This window comes from Vulpes lagopus, chromosome 11, assembly GCF_018345385.1.
Source record: "Vulpes lagopus strain Blue_001 chromosome 11, ASM1834538v1, whole genome shotgun sequence".
Taxonomy (NCBI): domain Eukaryota; kingdom Metazoa; phylum Chordata; class Mammalia; order Carnivora; family Canidae; genus Vulpes; species Vulpes lagopus.
In genome coordinates, this window is record NC_054834.1 from 76,169,018 (window position 1) to 76,190,160 (window position 21,143).

The 21,143-nt window shown below is 56.9% G+C and overlaps 1 protein-coding gene across 27 annotated transcripts in view; it reads left to right on the forward strand.

The window, feature by feature from the left end:
• NRXN2 (neurexin 2) overlaps window positions 1–21,143 on the forward strand; it is a 107,023-nt gene that overhangs the window by 75,367 nt on the left and 10,513 nt on the right. For 18 of the 27 annotated variants that reach the window (XM_041723122.1, XM_041723136.1, XM_041723123.1 and 15 more), the window contains 5 exons: window positions 2,909–3,090; window positions 8,107–8,278; window positions 12,478–12,567; window positions 15,924–16,249; window positions 18,591–18,669. In XM_041723122.1, the coding sequence (XP_041579056.1) occupies window positions 2,909–3,090; window positions 8,107–8,278; window positions 12,478–12,567; window positions 15,924–16,249; window positions 18,591–18,669 (849 nt within the window). The remainder of the gene's footprint in view (window positions 1–2,908; window positions 3,091–8,106; window positions 8,279–12,477; window positions 12,568–15,923; window positions 16,250–18,590; window positions 18,670–21,143) is intronic. The other 9 variants (XM_041723131.1, XM_041723141.1, XM_041723132.1 and 6 more) reach the window with 1 other exon arrangement.

A 21,143-nucleotide genomic window follows, 5' to 3' on the forward strand; every position in this document is an offset into this window, starting at 1 on the left:
CCCTGCCCACCCCCCCTCCCCTCATCGGGCGGCAGCGCCTCCCTGGTGGGAGAAATGTCTCCCCAGGGTAATTACTGCTGCCCCAGTCCAATAAGCCATTGAGCCCCTGTGGTCCAAGACGCATCTCCCCACCCGATTCCCCCACAGTGTAATAAATGCCCTTAGGCTTTCACAGGCCCACGCCGTGTCATAAACTGCCTGCAGTGTTAGAACAGCAGGGTAATAAACCCCGGGGGAGGCCTGGTGGAGCAGGGCCTGGGCAGGGACCGGGGGTGGGGACGTGTGGCCCGTGCTGTCCTGCTCCAAGCCGGCCCCTGCCCTCGCTGCTGGCCAAGGCCTGTCTTTGTGCGCTCACCCTCACCGCCATGTTTGCCGGCTGCTCTCGGAGAGTGCCTCCCCACGCTGGGTCTTTGTGTGTGGCCGGTGTGTTGTCACCTGTGTGTGGGTGTGGGGTCTCCTGTGGGGCCTGCGGCCCGGATGCCGTGGGACCTCTGATCCTGGAGGCCTCACTGCCCTGTGGGGTATGGGGCTGGCCTGCTGCTCAGGCCTGCTCTAGGCTCAGGCAGGGTTCTCTCCAAGGTGACGTGCTGCCTGGGTTTCTCGGGTGGGGAAGTGAGGAGAAATGGCCTCCTTTCCCTTTGACCTGGGAGGTTTGGGAGCAGGACCCATAGAAATGGGGTTCCATGGGCCTGAGGGACCAAGAAACCCAGTAAGCCCCCTCCTCCGTCTGACTGGGGGAGGGGGCTGGAGCATGTGGGGTGAAGAGGCAGCAGCCTCTGGACAGGGAGGCAGGGAAGGGGGCTGTGTGGAAGAAGGTCAGCAGTCTCAGTTCCCCTGGCCCTCCCCACCCCCCAAATTTGGACTTGCAGCTTGTGAATAGAGGGGGAAGGGAGGACCCTGGGTATTATGGTTGCCATGGAAACAGCCGGTTTTCCAGAGTGCTGCAGTGTTGGGAGTGGAGAGGCTGTAGGGGCTGAGGCCTACTCTGCTCCTGGCCGGCAGGCCCTGCCCCTTTCAGACAAGTGACCTGCCTGGGGTGGGGGTGTGGCTCACTGTGTACCCTGCCTCCAGCCAGCTCTCCACCCTAATCTGGGGGCCCCATCCTGAGGGTTCTGCCCTCACCACGGGGCCTCCAGGGCCCCAAAGTATAAAGGATTCCTTGTCTGAGGGGGCGGGGCCAAGCTCCTCCTGTCTGCTGAGGGTGCTTCCCATTGACAGCAGTATTGAGATGTCAGTAGACATCAAGGTGGTTCTTTCCGGCCTGCTCTGCCCTGCCCTGGGCACTGGGGTCATCTCCCCTCTCTGGCTAGATCTGGGAAGATGGAGGGTGTTGATGACAAGTGCCTTGGAGAACAGCTCTTGTTCCCCCCAGCCCCGAACCCCTGCTGGCCTCATGGCCTCTCTGGGACCTGGGCAACAGTCTTCCCTTTTCTCCTTCAGGGGCCTAGGAGCTTCCTGCGGTAGAGCCTGCTGATTGTCCCAACTGCACCAGGGCTCCTAGCCCCTGGGGTGAGAGACCCCAGGGTGCTTGAGGTGCCCAGCCCTATTGTTACCAGCTGGGCTGCCATCTTGAAGGAGCAAGATGCTTTGGGCCTCAGGCCCTCCTGGAGCCTGGCTTCCCTGACCCAGGGCTTTCCATCCTACCCCTGAGTTCTCCTACTCCTTCCCAGCCTACCTCAGGCTTTTGCCCTCAGCCCCCCACCTGCCTTTCTCTCTGGATAAATCCTCCCCTGAACTCCTCTCCCCCAAGAAGTGCTTTGAGAGGAGTTGTTAGTGGCAAATTATTTAATTAAGTATTTTATGAATCTCATCTCCTCCATTTATGTTCTAAAGAATGGAAGATTGTTCTCTTCCTTCTCTGAAGGCCCCAGATTACTAGTCCTCTAGGCCTCCCAGACAATAAATGTTTCCTTCCCGTTAACTGGGTGACTGGCCCCTCACCCCCCACACCTGCCATTGTCTGCCCCTACCCACCCCCCTGCAGCCCAGTCACCGCAAGAGGGAACCTGGCGACTAATGGGGTTTATTTTGGGGCTGAGATCGTTAGGGACCTCACACCCGCCCCCGGCTGCCGGATGGAGGAGCCTGAGAGGGGGAGGGAGGCTGGAGTGGGGGAGGGCAGGGAGAGGGAGCCTTCATCCCTGGCTCTGAGTTCTCCCACTTTCTCTCACCTACACCCCCCTCTGTCCATCTGTCTCTCTGCCTCCTTCCTCCTCTGGCTGTCAAGTCTCTGTTCCGTACCCACCCCGCCCCCTGCCCCAGCCCCAATATCTCTCTCTTTGCTAGGTAAGGCTCCAGGCAATCCCTCTCTGGGGACCTAGGCAGCCCCTTAATTGGGAGTGGAAACAAGGAGTCCTGGCCACACTGGGACCAGGATTTCCAGGGGCTTGGGAGTGGGTGGGGGTAGGTGGTGGAAGGGTGCCAGCCTGTGGGCTATGAGTCAGAGCTGAACACAGCCCTGCGCCTCTCGCCATTGCCTGGGGCTCCTTGGCTTTGGTGCCTGCTCAGCTTGGGCTCATAGGAGCACACACCTCAAATCTGTCACCTCTGCCAGCCCTGGGAGAAGTTGAGCTGGGCGGGCCCGGGCCCCCTGGGTCCTGCCTGCCCTCCGTCCACTTCCCGGTCCCCTTGCAGCCTCTCCCTGGGCTCTCTCTCTGTGTCACTCTCTCTATTGCCTCTCTGTTTTGCTGTAATTAAAGCTAGAATTCTTGATGAGGCAGCTACATCTGTCTGTGCGCGTGCACGGGCTCTCAGCCGGGCACCCGCCTGCCAACTGTTCCTGAGGACTGCAGGGCCTGGTGGCTGCTGTAGGTATCACAGCCGAAGCCTGGTGGCCCTGTGCAGCCCTGAGGACCTGCTAACTTCACTCACTTGAAGTCATATCTCCCTTTCTCTTTTCTCTTTGCAGCCGGGACCACATACATCTTTGGGAAGGGGGGAGCACTCATCACCTACACGTGGCCCCCCAATGACCGGCCCAGTACAAGGATGGACCGCCTGGCCGTGGGCTTCAGCACGCACCAGCGGAGTGCTGTGCTGGTGCGGGTGGACAGTGCCTCCGGCCTCGGAGACTACTTGCAACTGCACATCGTAAGGATCCAGGGTCCTGGCCCCTGCCCCTCCTCCCCGCCCTCTAGTCTTCCTACCCTAGATCTACTCAGTCCCCTCATTGCCATGGAATCAGCACCTCACATCTTCTCTCATGTTTCCCCCAATTCCTGGAGGGCCCTTTGAGACCCTCTCCCTTCCTGTTGTCCATTCTCAGAGCCACCCTAGCTGATTTGAAGCTCCCCACTTCCTGACTCCATCTCCAGGTCATCTCCTGACCTTCCTGAACAGAGGGCTACTTGAGACTTCTAGGCCATTCTCCTGCAGCCCATGCAACATCCCCACATTGCAACTGCCCTGGGCTGCTGCCTGCCCACTGCTAGACCTATGGCAGCCCGCTGTGGCCTGCACCGATTCTTGCCCTGCTTCTTCATATGCCCCTGCCCCAGAGCAGTCCATGCTTGCTTCTGCACCTTGCCTGTAGATCCTGCTGCTGCCTGTGCTCTGCCCTTAACCTCTGTTCCCATGACCTTTGCCCTCCCAGCAGCCCCTTTACCCTACTTCCCCTCTACCTTCCCTGGCCATGCTCACTCTTCTCTGACCTCTTGGCCCAGTCGTACATCCCCACCCTGGCCTCCTGTCCCACTTGGCCATGCCTTTTTTTGCCCAGCTCCCCTCCTCAACCTCTGCTTCTTTCCAGTGCCTCCCTCTGGGCCTCCTACCAAACCTGCCCCTATCTGCCCTACCCACCCTACTGCCCTACACACCATATCCCCTGTCTGCTCTACCTGCCATATCCACCATTCTTGTCATACATTTCATACCCTCCTAGCCGCCATACCCCCTACCCACCCTACCTGCCATATCCACTATTCTTGCAATACACCTCTGCCCTCCATATCCCCCTCCCCACCACTACACACCATACCCCTCTGCCCACCATACCCCCTTACCCACCATACACCTTACACACCCTACCTGCCATACTGACCATTCTTGCACACCTCTCTACTCAGTCCCCTCATTGCTATGGAATCAGCACCTCACATCTCTCATACCTGCCATACCCCCTTTTCCATCATACCATGCCCTAACCACACCCCCCACCTGCCATACTCACAGCTCCTCTCCGTTTTCATCCTAACTCTGTCTTCAGGCAGCCCCTTTTCTTCCTTGACCCCTTCCCCATTTCTAGTCCTACCCCACAGCCTTCCCAACAGCCTCTGGCCTTGGTCTGTTTCATTTCTGCATTTAGCCTCTCCCCTGCCCCATCCCCATGGCCTTAACTCCTGGGCCTCTGACCTCGATCTCACATCCACCTGTAAGTCCCCTTACAACCCTTTCCTTTCGCTGCCCGCATCCTGCATGCTGACCCTGGCCAGGACCCCTGAGCTGGGGGTTCGAGTAGGGTGACCAGGCTCTATGTGCTAGAAAGGTCTGGGTGGGGGGTCCTGGGCTTTAAGGGGACCTTGGAAGTATGTTTGTGTTCTGGTCCCTCCTCATCTGATTGGACTGTGGCTACTGGCCCCTCTTTGCACATTAACTTTCCGGGGTACCCTGCACATCCCTCCCCCAACACCAGGGAGCAAAGGAAGGAGGTGTGAGATGTCCTGTGGGCTGAGTGGAGCTGGAGTGGGAGCAGCAGCCGCTGGGTGCTGGATGGGGGAGGCCAGGCAGAGAAGCATCTAGGGAAGGGGTGAGGAGGGATGAGTAGAGCCTGGGGAGAATGCCTGGAAGGTTTGTGCCAGTGTGAGCAGGATAGTGTCCCCGGCTGGATGTGAGAGACCACGGCCATGGACAGCACACGTGACTGTGTGAGACATGTGGGGCCAGGTGCATACTGACGGTGTTGGGAGTGACGGGGGACCTTGGGGGACCATGGGGGACAGGCTCTCGGCCTCTGATCACATGTGTTGCTCCATGTTTGCCCTTCCCAGGGGAGTGTGGTACTTGCTGTTACTCCAGTCTCCTGACCCTGTGGCAGGTGTGGCTGTGTCTCCATGGCCTTCTCTGCGAGTTAAGGCTGTGTTCTCTCTCTAGACAGTCATGAGGAGCCAGGTGTGGCTTCGGAGCTGCTGGCCTGGGTTTGAGTCTCAGCTCTGCCGCTTCCTTGCTCTGTCCTCGTGCAGCCACGCTGTGAGCCTCAGTGTCCCCTTTTGAGGCCCGATAATAGGATGGCAAGAGGACAAAGGGAGTCTGTGAGGTTTCAAGGACACTGTGTGTGTAAAGCCTCGGGACACAGCCCAGCTGACAGGAAGCACTCAATGTCAGCCTACACCCTGATCATCTGTGATTCCAGCCAGATGTGTCCATCTGCCTATGTTCTGGAACTGCCTGTTTGACCAGTCCTGTGTGTCTTTGTGCCTGCAGGGTTGGGGGACAGGGTTTTCGAGCACTGAAGAGACAGCGTGGGGGCTCAGGGTGCAGGGAGAAAGGACCCACAGTCCTCACCTGGCACAGTCTTGTGGAGGAATGTGGCCTGGTGCCTGGTGTTGCTGAGGGCTGGGGTGGGGTGCCTGACCTTGATGGGGAGCCTGGTGAGGGTGGGGACCCTGGGGGGAGTGTGGGAGCCACAGGAGAGGCCAGCTGTGAGGGAAGAGTAGGGCCCAGCCAAGCTGAAGCCCCTGGGGGGCAGCCCCCAAGCCCCTCCTTTCCTGGTGACACACCAGCTCCCACCGCCGCGTCATTAGCAGCTCTCAGAGAGTGGGGAGGCGGCAGCAAAATAAGAGAAAAGCAATTTGACGTTTCTAATAAAGCGTCGCTCCACTTTGCCAAATTAATTTTGACTCCCATAATTATTTGCTGTAGGAGCGGCCGCGTTCTCCCCACCGCCGCCTAATGAGGTAATTGGGGAATTAGGAATTAATGACTTTAACAGAAGTGACAACTGACTTCACGTTGGGAGCAGCTCTGGGAACTGCTTCTCCCCCGGAGCGTATGGCTCTGAGCTCAGCTGCCTCCTAGGAAACCCAGGGGTCCTGCCTTCCAGTCACCCTGGCCAGCCCTCTGGCACCCCAGGTCCCAGGCAACCTTTACTCCTTGACCACCATCACCGCCTGGCCCGAGCCTCATCAGTTGAAACCCTCAGAGGTGTATAAGGGACTGATGCTATTCTGGGGTGATGTTATTGCTAATAATAGTACTGAGGAGCTTCAGCTCTTTTCCTCATGTGTGTGGGGAGCACGTGATCATCCCGTCTCCCTGGGATGTTGTCAGTCTGTGGGTGGTGGGTGTGTGGGGCTTGCGAGTACTCTTTGTTAGGCGAGCCCAGCCTCAGTTTCCCTGAGGAGAGATGCTGCATTGTGTGTATATGACTGTGTGTGTGTGTGTGTGTGTGTGTGTGTGTGTGTGTGTGGCCTTCCCAGGTTCTAGGAAGGGGAGAACTGGATCCAGAAGTGAGGAAGGGAGTGGGCCTGGATCTCCAAGTGAGCCACAGCTGCCCACCTTGTGCCCAGCTTTTTGCAAAACCCTAACCCCCACCCCATCTGTGAGCCCCCCATCCCCATCCTCAGTGGCAGTTCTTGGCTCTGCTGGATGCAGGAGTTGTTAGTGGAATGGGCCCTAATGCCCAGGCTGGACTGGGGTAGTCTTTCAGGAAGACCCAAGGAGTGTGTGTGTGTGTATGCTCTAGGGATCTGGGTCCCATAATTGTGTGTGATTCAGGGGGTCTAAGGGAGCCTGTGTGGGTGTCTGTCCTGTGTGGAGGAGGGGCATAGAGGGCTAGGGGGCTCAGTCCAGGAGTGCTGCCAGGAAGTGCAGGGGAATGGAATAGGGGCCCAGGTTTAGGGCCTCCTGGGCCTTCCCCTGGCTTCTTTTGATGTCTTTGGCCCCTCAGGTAGATTGGCCTCAGTAGCTGCTCATATTATCCCCTGGCAATCTCCCCAGACTAGTGGGCAAGGGAGAGAGAACACTGGCTTTGGAGTCAGGCTACCTGGGGTTCAAATCAGGGGTTCCTTTCCTGTGATGTGGATTTAGGGATGTTACTCAACCTTCCTTAGCCTCAGTTTTCTCCTTAGTGAATTGGGGATTCCATAAGTTTCCTGAGAGGGTTGCTGTGGGGATGAAGAGAACATATGTGTATAGTACCCTCTGAGGCCTGGCACATTTTAGGGGTTCAGTAAAGCACTCCCTCTTATGCTGGTGCCGTCAACAGAACTCTTCTGGGGCTGGATCCTCGGTGGCCCCTGGAGAATTCCCCAGGCCCTGCCCGTCCAGAGCCTGTGACCCCAGGTCCCAGAGGTTGCTGAGACTGACTCTTGGCTCCCGTCTTCCAGGCCTGGGTCTCTGACTTTCCTCTCCTGTCCTTCCTCAGCTCCCAGCCCATCCTCTACCCCTACACCCACACACTCACGTTTCCTTAGTAAGTCTACTGTGATTTGTCTCCCTGATCTCTTTCCATTCTCATCACTCCCAAAATATAGTCCAGACTCCCGCCTTCACTCCTATGACTTCACATTCAGGCCTGACCAACATGGGGCCTGATGAGCTGCCAGGAGAGGCATGTTGCTGCCTTAGTCCAAGAGCCCCAGGGACGTGCTCAGTGCTGAGCATGCAGAGAAGGGGAGGCTTGAGGCTGGGAGTGGTGGGCCATGGTGAGGCCAGACTTTCCTCAGGTGCTAGGCTGGCTTCCATGGGCTTCTCTGTTGGTTGTGCCCTAGAGAGGTCTCTAATGGCCCCCAGCTTGGTCCTGGCCTCCTAGTCCAGTCCTGGGCTCAGTGGCCCTTGCACAGAATGGGTGCCCTGTAAACATTTGTGAATACTCTGAACGAACCAAAAGGCAAAATGCAGGTGTGGTTAGCGGAGATGCTCCCTCCAGGCTCTGCACACCACCGTGGTCCCAACCTCTGAGTCTCAGGTCACCCTCCTGCCTGCATGTGGGGGGAGGCAAGCTTGCCCACCTCTCTGGGCAGGTAAGAGGGTCAGCAAATGCAGGACTGGGAGATGTGCGTTGTAAAGCTGTGAAGTGCCACAGATCTGGGGCGGTGGTGGTCACAGGTGGAGTTCTAGAGTGAATGGTTATTCCCTCCTAGTCGCTGACCTCTACCTCCTTGTCCCCAGGACCAGGGCACCGTGGGGGTGATCTTTAACGTGGGCACGGACGACATTACCATCGATGAGCCCAACGCCATCGTGAGCGACGGCAAATACCACGTGGTGCGTTTCACTCGAAGTGGCGGTAACGCCACCCTGCAGGTGGACAGCTGGCCGGTCAATGAGCGGTACCCGGCAGGTAGGCGGAGCCGGCGCGCAGAGGAGGCGCTGTGGGCGGGGCGAACAGGGAAGCCTCTGATAGGATCACTGGCTTGCCGGGGGCGGGGCTAAGCCTCTGGGAGAGGCCACGTGAGAGGCAAGGCTAGTGGCGACCAGGACAGGGGTATGGCTAAAGAGAGACCTCGGGATTTGTGAGGAGGGCTGGACCTCGGTGTTGGGAGCCTGTCGGCTAGGAGGGAGAGGGCAGAGCTGAGCTGGGAAGGCCGCAAGGCCAGGGTCCAGGTAGGGGTGGGGGAGAAGAGTAGTGGAAGAAGGGTAGAAGTAGGGAGAGTCTGACGCTGTTGAGGAAAGGATGGGTTTAGAATTGAAGGACAGGCAAAAATGGGAAGGCAGATGCAGAAACCAAAGAGAGAAGATCCATAAGTAACCCAAGATCTATCTTGGCAAGGAGGCAGGCCTGATCCCAAGGACAGAACCAAAGAATGAACCAAGGTCTTTACAAAGAGCAAGTCAAAGATCCATTATCAGGAGTTCTAGATAAAGGAAGAAAAGTGACCATAGAAGCTTAGAGAAAATGAACCCCAATGTCTCAGAGAATAAGGGACACAGTCAAAGGGAGAGAATGCCAAGTGATGATGATGAGAGTGCAAGCACATTCCACAGACCTTCTCTGGGAGTCTCCTAGGTGTCAGGCTCTGAGGACACAGGGAAGCAGGACATAGCCTCTGCTTGCAGGGAGCTCACAGTCTAGGAGTGGGAAGCACGGGAATGCAAACAGACCTGGTTCCACAGTGTCACACAGTGTGACAGCTGTGGTGGCCCAGGATAGACCAAGATTCTAAGGAGCAAGGGGAAGGAGAGGATGAGGACATGGGAAAAATGAGGAGGCAGAGAAAGAGCCTCAGAGTGCGGGGGAGCCAGGGGAGGAGTGATAGAGAGATATGGGAACAGTCACTGGGACAGGAGCAGAGACGGAGGCAGTCCCGGAGTGATGCAGAGAGATATATGGAGATGTTGTGGCACAGACCCAGCCAGTGGGAGAAGAGGTGGACAGAGCTTCAGGAGGGAGAAGAAGAGAGCCCAGTGCGGGAGACTGAGAGGGAGGGGCAGGAGGGAACTGCAGAAATGCAGACTTGTGGAGGTATAATCTGGCTGAGCGACCCCACAGTCACACACGGGGGCGACCAAGGAGAAGGGAGAGCATCTGCAGCCTCACTCCTTCTCTGAGGCAGAAGTGACAGCCGAGGCGGGGGCAGAGTGGCTGAGAAGGGTGTGGGCAGAAGGACAGGGAAAGGTGCAGGTGTGCAAACTCTCACAGGCCTGCTTACGCTGGTGTAAAGATGCAGGTTTGTACCCCACAGTCTCTGGTGATGAAGAGAACCACATGGTCCCACCCTCCCCCAAAAAAAACTACAGAGGCTGATGGACATATAGGACAAACACAGACACACAGGTGACTATAAATACTCATAAGGTCAAACTGACATTGGAGAAAGGAAAGCCCTGCTGAGGGAGGCCTGCCTACACCAAGGTTCTGGGCATGTGTGGGGTCACTCAGGCATACAAACACTCCTGTGTGAAGTCTTGCGTGTGTGCAGGCCAGGCTGTGTAGGTGTGACTGCCCTACTGTCACCAGGCCTCTCTCTCAGCCACACTCATGTGAGGGCAACCTTTGTAGCAATGAGGACCTCAGCCGAGGCTGAATGGGACTATACTGGGAGGACATGAAGGCTTCATCACATCAAACCATGACTTGGGTCCAGAGCTTCTTCCCATGGAGCCCATGCCTGCTCTCCTCTGCTCAGGGACCCCTGGTTGGGGATGGGGAAGACTGCTGGGTGTTCTCTCACCTGTAAAGCAGTGCCCACCTGTGTGCAATGTGAGGGCAGACGGTCGACGGAAGCCGAGTGTCATCCTGAGCAACACTGACAGGCAGGGTTGGCAGGTGGCATGGCCCAGGGCCTGGGCCTCCAGACTTTTAGGGAGCACAGAGACTCAGCTCTTGGATTCTGAGTCAGCAGGACCTGCCTTTTAATCCTGGACTGTCTACTGACAAGTTGTCTGGCCCTGGGTGAGTCATCCAGCCTCTCTGACTGTTTCCACCTCTGAAAGATGGGGATAATATGCACCTCATAGTAATATTGCGAGAATTCCATAAGATGGCCCAAGGAAAGCACTAGAATGACATGTCCTAGAGGAGGTCCTCAACAAACAGAACTTCTGTTAGAATTGTTATGTACTCCGATGAGGCAGATGTACATTCTTCCCTTCCTCTCAGGACACATACAAGGACAGATACAGACACACACAGGGGGTCCCTAAAAGCCTCCTGCCCTCCTGAATGTGCTCTGCGTGTGTGCTTCCCCGACCTTGCCTTGTATGACTCCCTTCTGGTCCCTTCATCTCTCCTCCAGTGTCTTCTTTGGTACCTCTCTCTCCCATCCCCAGTCGGGGGATGGCCTAAGCCACCTCTAGCAGAACAAAAAACACTGCTGGTCACTTGCCAGTCTCCCCTGCTTGGCTGGGGCACTCTGCGGGTAAGGGCCAGGGCTCCATCCTTCATCTTCAATACCCGGCACCAGAACAGAGAAGGCACTCAAAATAGATGTTTGTTGAGTGACTAAAAGAGTAAACAATCCATTTTTTACTCAGATACTAGTGACTTAAATCTCTAGGGAAGGCAAGGGCTCGTTGTGTCAGAAGCACCTAGTCAAGGCAGCAGCCATGTACACACGAACACGTGGTGTGCTTGTCCATGGGAGGTGTCCATGGCATGCCCGGGGCCCAGGCCTCACTGGAGGCCAGCGCAGCTGTGCAGTGTGAGATGAGCAGGAAAGCCCCGCCGCCAACACGTTATTGAATATTGTACATGGGGGATCCCTGGGTGGCGCAGCGGTTTGGCGCCTGCCTTTGGCCCAGGGCGCGATCCTGGAGACCCGGGATCAAATCCCACGTCGGGCTCCCGGTGCATGGAGCCTGCTTCTCCCTCTGCCTGTGTCTCTGCCTCTCTCTCTCTCTCTCTCTGTGACTATCATAAATAAAAAAAAAAAAAAAAAAAAATATTGTACATGGTTTCAATGGGAGGAGTGGCCAGATTCCCAAAGGAAATCATTTCCATTTCCACTGCTACAGACTGGGATAATCCACAGCCCGTGGATGCAGATAGGAGCATACCAAACTCCTAGGTGCACACATACACACACACACACACACACACACACACAGTCTTCCTATCTCCAAGGCCTGGACAGTGGTGAGTGGAGAGAGGGACAGGTAGGGATGAGAAAGGGTGGGGTTAGGAACTGTGGGGAGGAGCCTAAAGCAGAAAGGGTAGCGAGTGACAAGGCATCAGGAACTGGACTAGGTCCCTGGGGCAGAAATGAATGGGGCAGAAATGAAGGGACCTGAGCAGAGTGGAATCTGAAGGTCTTGGAATGGGGCTGGAGGTCAGGGGGATGGCTGTGGGAGAGGCAGAGAAGGGCAGGGTGGGTGGGGCTGTGGTGGCAGAGTGACCTGTAGCAGTGGCAGGCAGAGGGGATGGTGGGAAGGGTTACAAGGCTGTGGTGATGGGCCCTTTGAAGGAAGGGATCAGGGTGGAAGCTCTTGGGGTAGGGGTGTGGGGTGATCTGGCAAAAAGCACAGTGGGGAGGCAAGCGCAGAAGGGAAGGGGAGCTGAGTGCCTGGAGAAGTGGTTTAAATGTTACTGTTAAGTGCGAGTGCCGGGCCACCCCCTAAATGCCGCATAAACCCCACTTAACCCATCCCTCCCACTTCTAAACCACCCTCTAAACTCAGTAACCAGCCGGGCCACTGACCCCTCCTACCCCCTAACTTAAACCCGCTAAATGCCCCTCCCTGCTCCACTGCCCCACTTTGGGATGGGGAAGGAAGGTGGGCACAACAGCTTGAGCAAAGATAAACCTGTTTAACCTCTGACCTTTGACCTTCCAGCTGCCTTTTCCTTTTCTGCTACTCCCTGTCTTTTTCTTTGGGTCACTCGTGCCCCTAGGGTGGGGCTGGCTCTGGATGGGAGCCTAGGGAGGGGATGGGGAGGATAAGGGACCCAGCGCTGCTTCTCCTGTCTTGGGTGGACCTTACCCCCTTTCTGGTGGATGTTGCTGCCTTACCTTGAGTCTCCTGAGAAATGCGTAATTACTTTGCTAACTCCTTTGGACTTCGCCGCCTGAGAAACCTACTGTCTTTCTAAACTTTTCCAAGGAAACTTTGATAACGAGCGCCTGGCGATTGCTAGACAAAGAATCCCCTACCGGCTTGGTCGAGTAGTAGATGAGTGGCTGCTCGACAAAGGTAATTAACCAGAATTAATTAATTAATTAATTAATTAACTTTAAAAACAAGATCTTAAAGGTGCAGAGCTCTCTCTTTCCCCACCGTGCCTTCCCCATCGCCCACCCCTTAGGGAAGGGACTGATCATCCCACCAGGATGTCCCCTTCCTCTCTAGAGTCAAGAGTCTTCATCTTTAGAAGTAGAGGGGTGGTTTGGGACAGGTTTTGCTCAGAAGAGGTTTCCAAACCCCGAATGGGTGAGGGTGATCCTTGAGATTGTCCAGTTGAGACTTGAGATTTACCACCCTGGTAAAGCAGGCTGTAGGACAGATCAGGAGTGGGGTTTTATAAAGGGCCAGCCAGAGGGCCACAGTGCATTGAGAAGCAGGAAGCCTTTGGGAAGCAGGATGTGCTGATCCTAGGATCCAAACGGAGGGTGGGAAGGCTTCACTGGGGTCATTAGAGGAGGAAAGGGATGAGTGGGGGGCCTTACATCCTACTGGAAAGACCCCTCTTTCCCAGTGGAGTGGTGGTGGGGCACTGTCTCTGGAATGGACTCATGTTGGTCTGGAAGGCCTCTCAGAAGTAACAGAGGCGGGGGTAGGAGGATGCTAGGAAGGGTGGCCCATCTCACGGGGGTTTCTGCGCCTACTGAGCTGGTGAGCAAGACAGAACAGGCTGGCTGAGTGGCTATGTGTAGTGAGGCACTGCTGGGTGTGAAGGAGAAGGCCAGTTGTCACCAAGGGAAGTTGGGGCCAAGGGCAAAGCCATCCCATTCCCTTCGGAGAGGGGGCGAGCTCTGTACCTCTAAGGCTAAACTCTAGGGGGGAAGTAGAGCTGTTAAACCCCTATCTAACCAGCTGATAACTGTGCTTTTAAATGTCCACTGGGGCCTGCCCCAGCTAAAACCCCCAAATGTCACCTCCAGCCCCTCATACAGCCAGCGGGGACTAAACATGCTGATAACCAGATGTGATAAATCCATAACAAGACAAAAAGTTAAAGGGACTGTAACAGACATCGCTAAAACCTACAGCCCCCAGCCGCACTGGGTTGCTCATTCCAGCGGGGTGAACTTTAACCCTTTGAGGAGTTCATTGTGGGTGGGGCCACAGGGGCCAAGTTCGCTGACCTGTGTAGCGTCCTCTCCGTTACCCACCTCCCTCTCCTAGAATCAGAGAGGCCAAGGGAGCAGCCTGGGCTGAGGCTGGGACATCTTGTGACCCCCAGGCAGGCAGAGCTGGACAGGCCCAGGGCGGGGTGGGTGGTGGTGGGGCTAGTGGCTCAGGAGAGGTTGAACCCCAGCTGTCCTTTCCTAGCTATGGGGTCACACCTTCTCTCTAGAGTCCTATTTCCTCTTCTGGAAAGTGAAAGATTGGGCAAAACGCTCTGGTGTTTCCCAGAGGTGGAAGGAAGAGTTCACTTCCCCGTCCAGAAGCCTTGTTCCCTCCTGAGAAGGACAGGGAAAGTGAGCCGGCTGGCTCAGCCTCCCTCCTGGAGGCTGCCGGGAGAATGAAAGGAAGTAAGGAGCAGGAAGGTATTTAAAAACAAGATCTGGGCACTCTTGGAGGGATTATTTTACAGTCAGCATCTGGCATGTGGTAGGTGCTCAATAAATATTTATTGAATGAATCAATTTCCAGCTCCAAAACATATCCGGTGAAGCCCAAGTCCCATGAGATGCTTCCCAAGAAAGAGATTTGTAGTAAAATGAGCTTGGGAAATGCTGAATCCTGTTTCTTCCTCTTGGAGATAGATACATGTGGACGTTGGTTTAATAAAGGCTCTGAGAAGTTCTGTGAGAAAGAAACCTGTCATTTAATTGTGAAATGTTTGCTTCCCAAACTTGTTCAAACACTGTGAGCCTTCTCCTCTTCATTTTCTCCTAACTTTTATGCCTGGGAATAATGTCTGGACACGGTGGTCCTCAGGCACTCTCTGGGTCTAGTATTCCAGCTGCTACTAACCAGTGCTCAGCTTTTGTGGATGGAGTAAGGTGCTGGGCACTGGGAGGGTGCTGGAGGAGGAGAGGCTGAGCAGAGAGCCAAGCAGATCCCTGCCTCAAACCCCCTGCCATGGGTGGTCATTGGCTACAGGCCACACAGATGGTTGGATGGCCCAGGGAACCTGTGTTTCCAAAGAGGGAGTGGGTTTCACAAGTTGGACTATCCTCAGCCCAGGTTTTGGGGGCAGGGCTTACAGACACCTAACTCTAAACCAGATCTTTAACGAGACACTAACCAGAGGCTAACAAGGGCTAAGCCAGGTTTTAAACCCCCCAGCGCCAGCAGCTGAAGGTCCAGGGGAGCAGGGGCGATGTAGTGGTTCCTCTGTGCCCCTCCTCCCCAAATAAGCAACACCAAAACCAAAGTTAAATCTAAACTTAAACATAATAAATATCTTTTCTAAAAACCAAACCAAAGCAACAAACTCAGAGGGTTAAACCGACCCCCGGATCCACTAAAACCAAAGAAAACAGCCAAACCCCACCCAGGTGGGAATTCTGAGGTGTCACTGCTGAGTGGGGGGGTGGGGGAGATTGGAGCTGGAGCGGTTTTTTGGCTGTCAGCGAGCGAAGCAAGGTCCCTTTAACATTTTCCATCTGTGTGCTTGCACATCCTGGCGGGGAGGAAGGCCTCTGCTGTCCAGGGCCTGGTCCCCTGGCAGTGGCTGGGCCTTGGATGGGGGAGGTGGGGAGGAGAGACGGGAGCCTGGCCAGAGGTCGGAGGGCTTGGTGGTGGCTGGCAGGGCACAGTGAGGTCTGCGTGGCTGCTCCCACCCTCACGCACGCCAGCCCTCCCCCCACGCACCATCCTCCCTGGCACCTTGGTGTCCCTCCCTCTCTGCTTTGACACGCACTGACCACTTGGCCTGGCAGTCTCCTTCTCTGTCTCTGTCTCTTTGTCTTCTCTGTCTGCTGCTTCTGAGGGCTCTATGGCTCAGGGCTGGACACTGGGCGTGAGACGTTTGGGGAAGCAGAGGGAGAAGATGGGGATCCAATTGAAGGAAGGGAAAGAAGGGGGGGCAATGCCCCTGGAGCAGGAGTGGAGAGGGGATGGGAAGGTCAGAGGCTTGAGCATGGGGGGAGGGGGGAGCTGGGCTCCCTCCCTTTCCAGCCCATGTGTGCCTTGGGGGACCCGCCCCCTCCGGGGTCCCTACCTGGCTGGGCTAGGGGCTGTGGCTGACAAGGACTTTCCCTTTGGTGTCTGCCCCCTCCTCGTTTCTCCAACCCCCCACCCCCTTTGCTGGTTTCCCTCTCCATCCTCTTGCCTTCCCTTGCCTTCCCTCTGTTCTCCCTGTCCCTTTCCAATCTGTCCCCGCTGCCTGTCCCTCCCCTGTCTGTCGCCCCGCCCCCACCGATTCCCCTCCCCACCAGGCCGCCAGCTGACCATCTTCAACAGCCAGGCTGCCATCAAGATCGGGGGCCGGGATCAGGGCCGCCCCTTCCAGGGCCAGGTGTCCGGCCTCTACTACAATGGGCTCAAGGTGCTGGCGCTGGCCGCCGAGAGCGACCCCAATGTGCGGACTGAGGGCCACCTGCGCCTGGTGGGGGAGGGGCCATCCGTGCTGCTCAGTGCGGAGACCACGGCCACCACCCTGCTGGCCGACATGGCCACCACCATCATGGAGACCACCACCACCATGGCGACTACCACCACACGCCGGGGCCGCTCCCCCACGCTGAGGGACAGCACCACCCAGGTGAGGGTCTTTTGGGCTGATGGATAAGGAGTGAGGCTTTGGCAGGGTCGGGGGATGGGGCTGATGTCTACACAGCAACTGCGGCACCCAGGGGAGGCTCTGAGGGGTCTGGGAGGACCCTGGAGGCTGCTGTATCATCCTAGTGGTCACGGTGGTGGTTCGGGTAGGAGGAGAGGTCTCCTTTCATGATGTGACCTTTGCCTTGGTGGCCAGGGGTGTTGTAGATAGGAAGGTGGCACTATTTCCAGGGGCCATTCCCAGTGTGACAGGGGAGTTTGGAGCTCCAGCCAGACCAGGCAAGACCACCTAAGAGGGAGGAAGTCTGGACCGGAGTGAGGGTGAAATGAGCTGGTCTGCCTGCCCCAGAACGGAGGCCAGGCCCAGTGGCATGTGGGGAGCGAGCAGCAGATGGATAGAACCAGGGTGGCATCGCTCTGGCGGGGCACATAGGTGAGAGCACTGGGGGTGCCTAGAGGCTCAGTTGGGGGCTGGCGGAGGCCCCGGAACAGCATCTCCCTGATTCCTGGTGCCCTTACAGCGGGACAGCAAGCCTCCTACCTTCTCGCATCTTCTCCTCGTGACTGTGAGCAGGTGGCCCACCTAGCAAGCCTTGTGTTCTCTATGTCCAGTGCCTGAGGGGCTGTTGGTGTGGACAGTTTGGTGCTTTACCCTTCGCCTTGCCTGCCCCATCTGCTCAAGGGCTCTCTCTAGATCAGGGCAAGCCTTGGGGATTTGAGTTTATCTTCTCTTGTATCTGGATGGGGTTGTACCTGGGGAATGAGGCTCTTATGGGGCAGGACAGGCCTGGCTGTCGTGATGCTGAAAGCCAGTTGACCACATGTGACTTACAGAGGCAGCTCGGGGATCCGGCTGAGTTTTCTGGTTGTCGCCAGCAAGGACTGTGGCCCAGGCAGGTCTCATACCTGGCATGGTAGACCCACCACCCTCCCAACCCAAGCTACTTCTGTCCCTCATCACCCATGGCTGTTGAGCCTCTGTGCCTAAAGAAGACTCTGTGCTCCCAGGGGGAGGGGGAGGTCTGGAGGCAGCCTGGGGAGCAGGTCCCAACTCCACCACTGGCCTGCCTTTAGCGTCTGGAAGTGAGGGCTGGATTCCATGAGGTCTAAGTCCACTCATCCCTGCCAGTCTGTGCTGTAGGGGGCCTGGCACCAGCCAACAGCCTCATGCAGGTGAGAGATACAAGTCTGAACCCCCTTCCCCTTTGCCTTCACTGCCAAGAAAAGCAAGGGGACCTGATTGACAGGCCTTGCCCCAAGGAGCAGGGAGCCCTGGGAGAAAGGCCTGGCCCTGCCCAAGGTTGGGCACTGATTATGCCCTGTGCCCAGAGGCAAGAAGGGCCAACCAGTCTCAGTGGGAGGGTGATGGGCAGACCATCCAGGTGGACGGAAGGGCTGGGGCCTTCAGGGTCACAGTTGTGTTGGGAGAACCTCCCCCAGGAGAGGCTGGTGCTGAGGGGGACAAAGATGCTGAAGAAAACCAGTCTTCTGAAGATGAGGGTGGGGTGGGGGGTGGGGGGTGGAGAAGAGGCACCATGTGACCCTTTCACCTCTCCCCCCCAGACTCCTCCCATCCTTGGTCTTTGGGAACCCTCTTCCTACACCCTGTGGTCTCTCAGGCTCCATTCCTGCCTGGACTCTGGGTTTCCCTCCCTGGGTCTCTTCCCTAACACACCCCGAGCACACTCCCCTCTCTATCCCCTTACATTCACTCATCTTGGGGATTCTCTTTCTTTGCAATCAGGAGAAGAGAAAATGCTGACAAAGTCGGACTCCCGTTGCCATGACAACCACAGCCCTAATTATTGTGTGCAGCCTGGTTTTGGGCTCTGGGAAGGGGGTTGGGAGAGAGACGAGGGTGGTGGGGTAGTGAGGTTGGTTCCAACAGCCACCTGCCCCCCCAGGTCCTGTTCCCCTTCTCTGCCTGTGCTGGCCTCCAGAGGCCCCATGCCTCATCTCATCTCCCCCTTGCCCAGACCCCCCCTTGCTCTAGCCCTGCACCCCCAGGTCCAGTGTCCAGTCTCCCTCGCTTCCTAGAAATAAAAGGCATAACATGTGCCATCTCACTGACCCCAGGGAGCTGTGGGGGCTGCTGTGGGGGCTGCTGCAGGGCAGGCGCTGGCCAGGCTGTGTCTTTGCACAGTGGGGCAAGGGAAGGCCCCTCGATCACCTAGACAGCAATGGGAGAACTGGGGCATGGACCAAGGTGTATGTCTCAGGCCAGGACCCATCTTCTGTGTAGTCCCACACCCCAAGAGGTGGCTTTGGGGCCTCCTGACCCACCCCCGAACCATTTCCTCCCCCACCCCTCCTCTCGCCCACAGAACACAGATGACCTCTTGGTGGCCTCTGCTGAGTGTCCGAGTGATGATGAGGACCTGGAGGAATGTGAGCCTAGTACTGGTGAGTGCCTTTCCCCCCTCCCCTGCCCCGGGCCCTGGTGACGCTGGTGGGAGGGAGGGCGACCATCCCTGCCCACCTGGCCCAAGCCCAAGGGGCCTGCTGCCAGGCCTTAATTTTCCCTGATAGCTTCCTCTGTCTTCCTGCAATTCCCCTCCAGGTCCCTCAAACTGTCCCTCTGGCAAGGCAGTTTCTGGCCTGTAGGTGCCTCTCTGAGGTAGTGAGATCCTTAGCTGGGGATCCTGGGGTTGAGGGCCAAGGAATCCTGGAAGGAAAGAGGGAAACTTTTCCCTAGAAAGAGGAGTAACTGCAGCTTCCATGAGTCTTCATGGGGTGTGGGGTGGGGATGGGGGGTAGGTGGGAGAATGCAGGCCTAGGAACTACAAATCCCAATGGCTCTTGGTCCAAAACTACAACTCCCATCAGTCCCTGAGGCCTGATTTTTCCCTGGATATCTCCTGGATCCAGAACCCTCCTTACTCCCTGTCTCAGGGAGGCAGCCAGACAGACACTCTGCTGTGGCTGCCAGGCCAAGATGGGGTGGTTATACCACACGGCAGCTCTTTGCCAGGCAGTCTGCAGTGAAGAGGTGCCCTGAGCCAGACCTGTCCCTTGGTGAGATTGGGACCTGAGGTCTGGTCTAGATTTCTAGGGGAGCAGCTGCTATAGCCGGAGAGCAGCTGCTATAGCTGGAGAGCAGCTGCTATAGCAGGAGAGCAGGGCTGGGAGGGAAGGCTTCCTGGGGTTGGCATTCCAGGCCTCTGCTGGATCCTTGCAGCTGGAGAGAAGGGTGTGGCCCCAGAGAGAGATCAGATTGGTAAAGGAAGGGTGGGCCTTGAGTGCCAACTGAAAAGTGTGGGGTATGGAGTGGCACAGTGGGTGCAAGGGCTGCTTACCTGAGCAGGTTGAAGGTGGCCAAGAGGAGCCGGGGAAAGGGAGGGCCTGAGGAGCTGAGGTCGTGGTGCTTACAACTGGCAGCAGGAATGGAGGAAGGAATAAATGTGGCCAGATTTCCCAGTAAGGAATCATGGGACTTGGTCATCCCTGGCTTGGGTTTCCAGAGACTTCTCCCAGTTACTTTGCAATGGTGGCACCTGGGCTGTTGCTACTGGAAGGCTGGAGGTTAGGGCAGATGTCTGCAGGGCTGGGGGAGGTGAGGTAGGCTGTGTGACTGGGGCATATCTTGTGAATCTGGCCTGGGGAAGCAGGGGCGTCTGCCAGTCCCAAAGGAGATGCTCAAGCTGAGGATAGGCTGCAACTGTGGAAGGAGTTTGGGGAGAGCAAGAAAAACCCTGGAGCCTTGGAGCAGGGGCTCCAGTTTCAGAGACCAGGGGCAGAGGCAGTTCTGGGGCAAGGGCCCCCTGACACCATAGGCCAGAGCTGAAGAGGGTTGTTTGGTGGTCCTGGGCCCCGAGGCACTTGGAGGAGCTGCAGGCTATTGGGTTGGAAAGGCCTCCCCATCCACAGCCAAGAGCTGGTGCTTTCTGGAACAGACGCCCTCCACAGTGGGGAGGCCCCTCTGCTGGGGGGCCATCTGGCTTCATCTCACTAGGCGATCTCAGCTCAGGGATGCGCCTGCACTCTCTGCCATTGCTCTGGGAGGTTCTGGGCATCTGGCAGCTTCAGTATGGCACTTCCCCTCAACCCTGCTTTACCCCTCTAACTAGTCAATACTGGGGTTTCCTGGAAGTGGAGGCAGTGTTTCTAACCCAGGCCTGCCAAAAGTGGCTGTGACCAACGGCCCCCTGAGGGCCCTGGGATAGGACTCTGGGGACAAAGGGCTGGCAGGTCATGAGAGAAGGGCACTTGGCCCCCTCACATGTGTTTACACACATGTGCTCACTCTGAGAAGAGGCTGTGGGGTGAGAGGAGGGGTCTGCTCTCCCCAGGCCCCATGGAGAAGTGTGTTGGGCCAGGACTGGTGTGCAGGGACATGCAGCACATCCTGGGCTGTACCAGGGCCACATGCTATTCTACCAAGGTCCTAGCATCCCAGCCCCAACCTGGAGTCTTATCAGGGGCCTGGCTGTGGCACCGAGTGTGTACACCTACTGGCCAAGCTCCCCTAGGCTGTGTGGGAACAAGGGAGTGAGGAGGATCTGAAGTCTGTGGGTCAGCTGCCCTCCCCCAATCAAAGGGCCAAACCTTTTGGAGGAGGATGGAGGGTGGAGGAGGAATAGAAGCTGGGGGAATAGGGAGAGGCTGCAGCCTGGCACCCAGCTTTAAAAATAAGGACAGAGTGCGCGCTCAAGCCTCCAGAGGAAACCTTGCAAAGCCCCCGGGTCTCCCCAAGGTGACACACAACTGATTTCCATATTTGCGCCATTCTGAAATGCTTTAAATTGGATTTTTATCCTGGTGGGAGGCCAGGCAAAGACCAAGATGACTCCAGAGCCCCTCAGGCTGATTTAGACCATGCTACCCCCCTACCTAGAGGGAAAGGGGACTCCAACCAGGGGCCCTCTCATGCCCCTGAT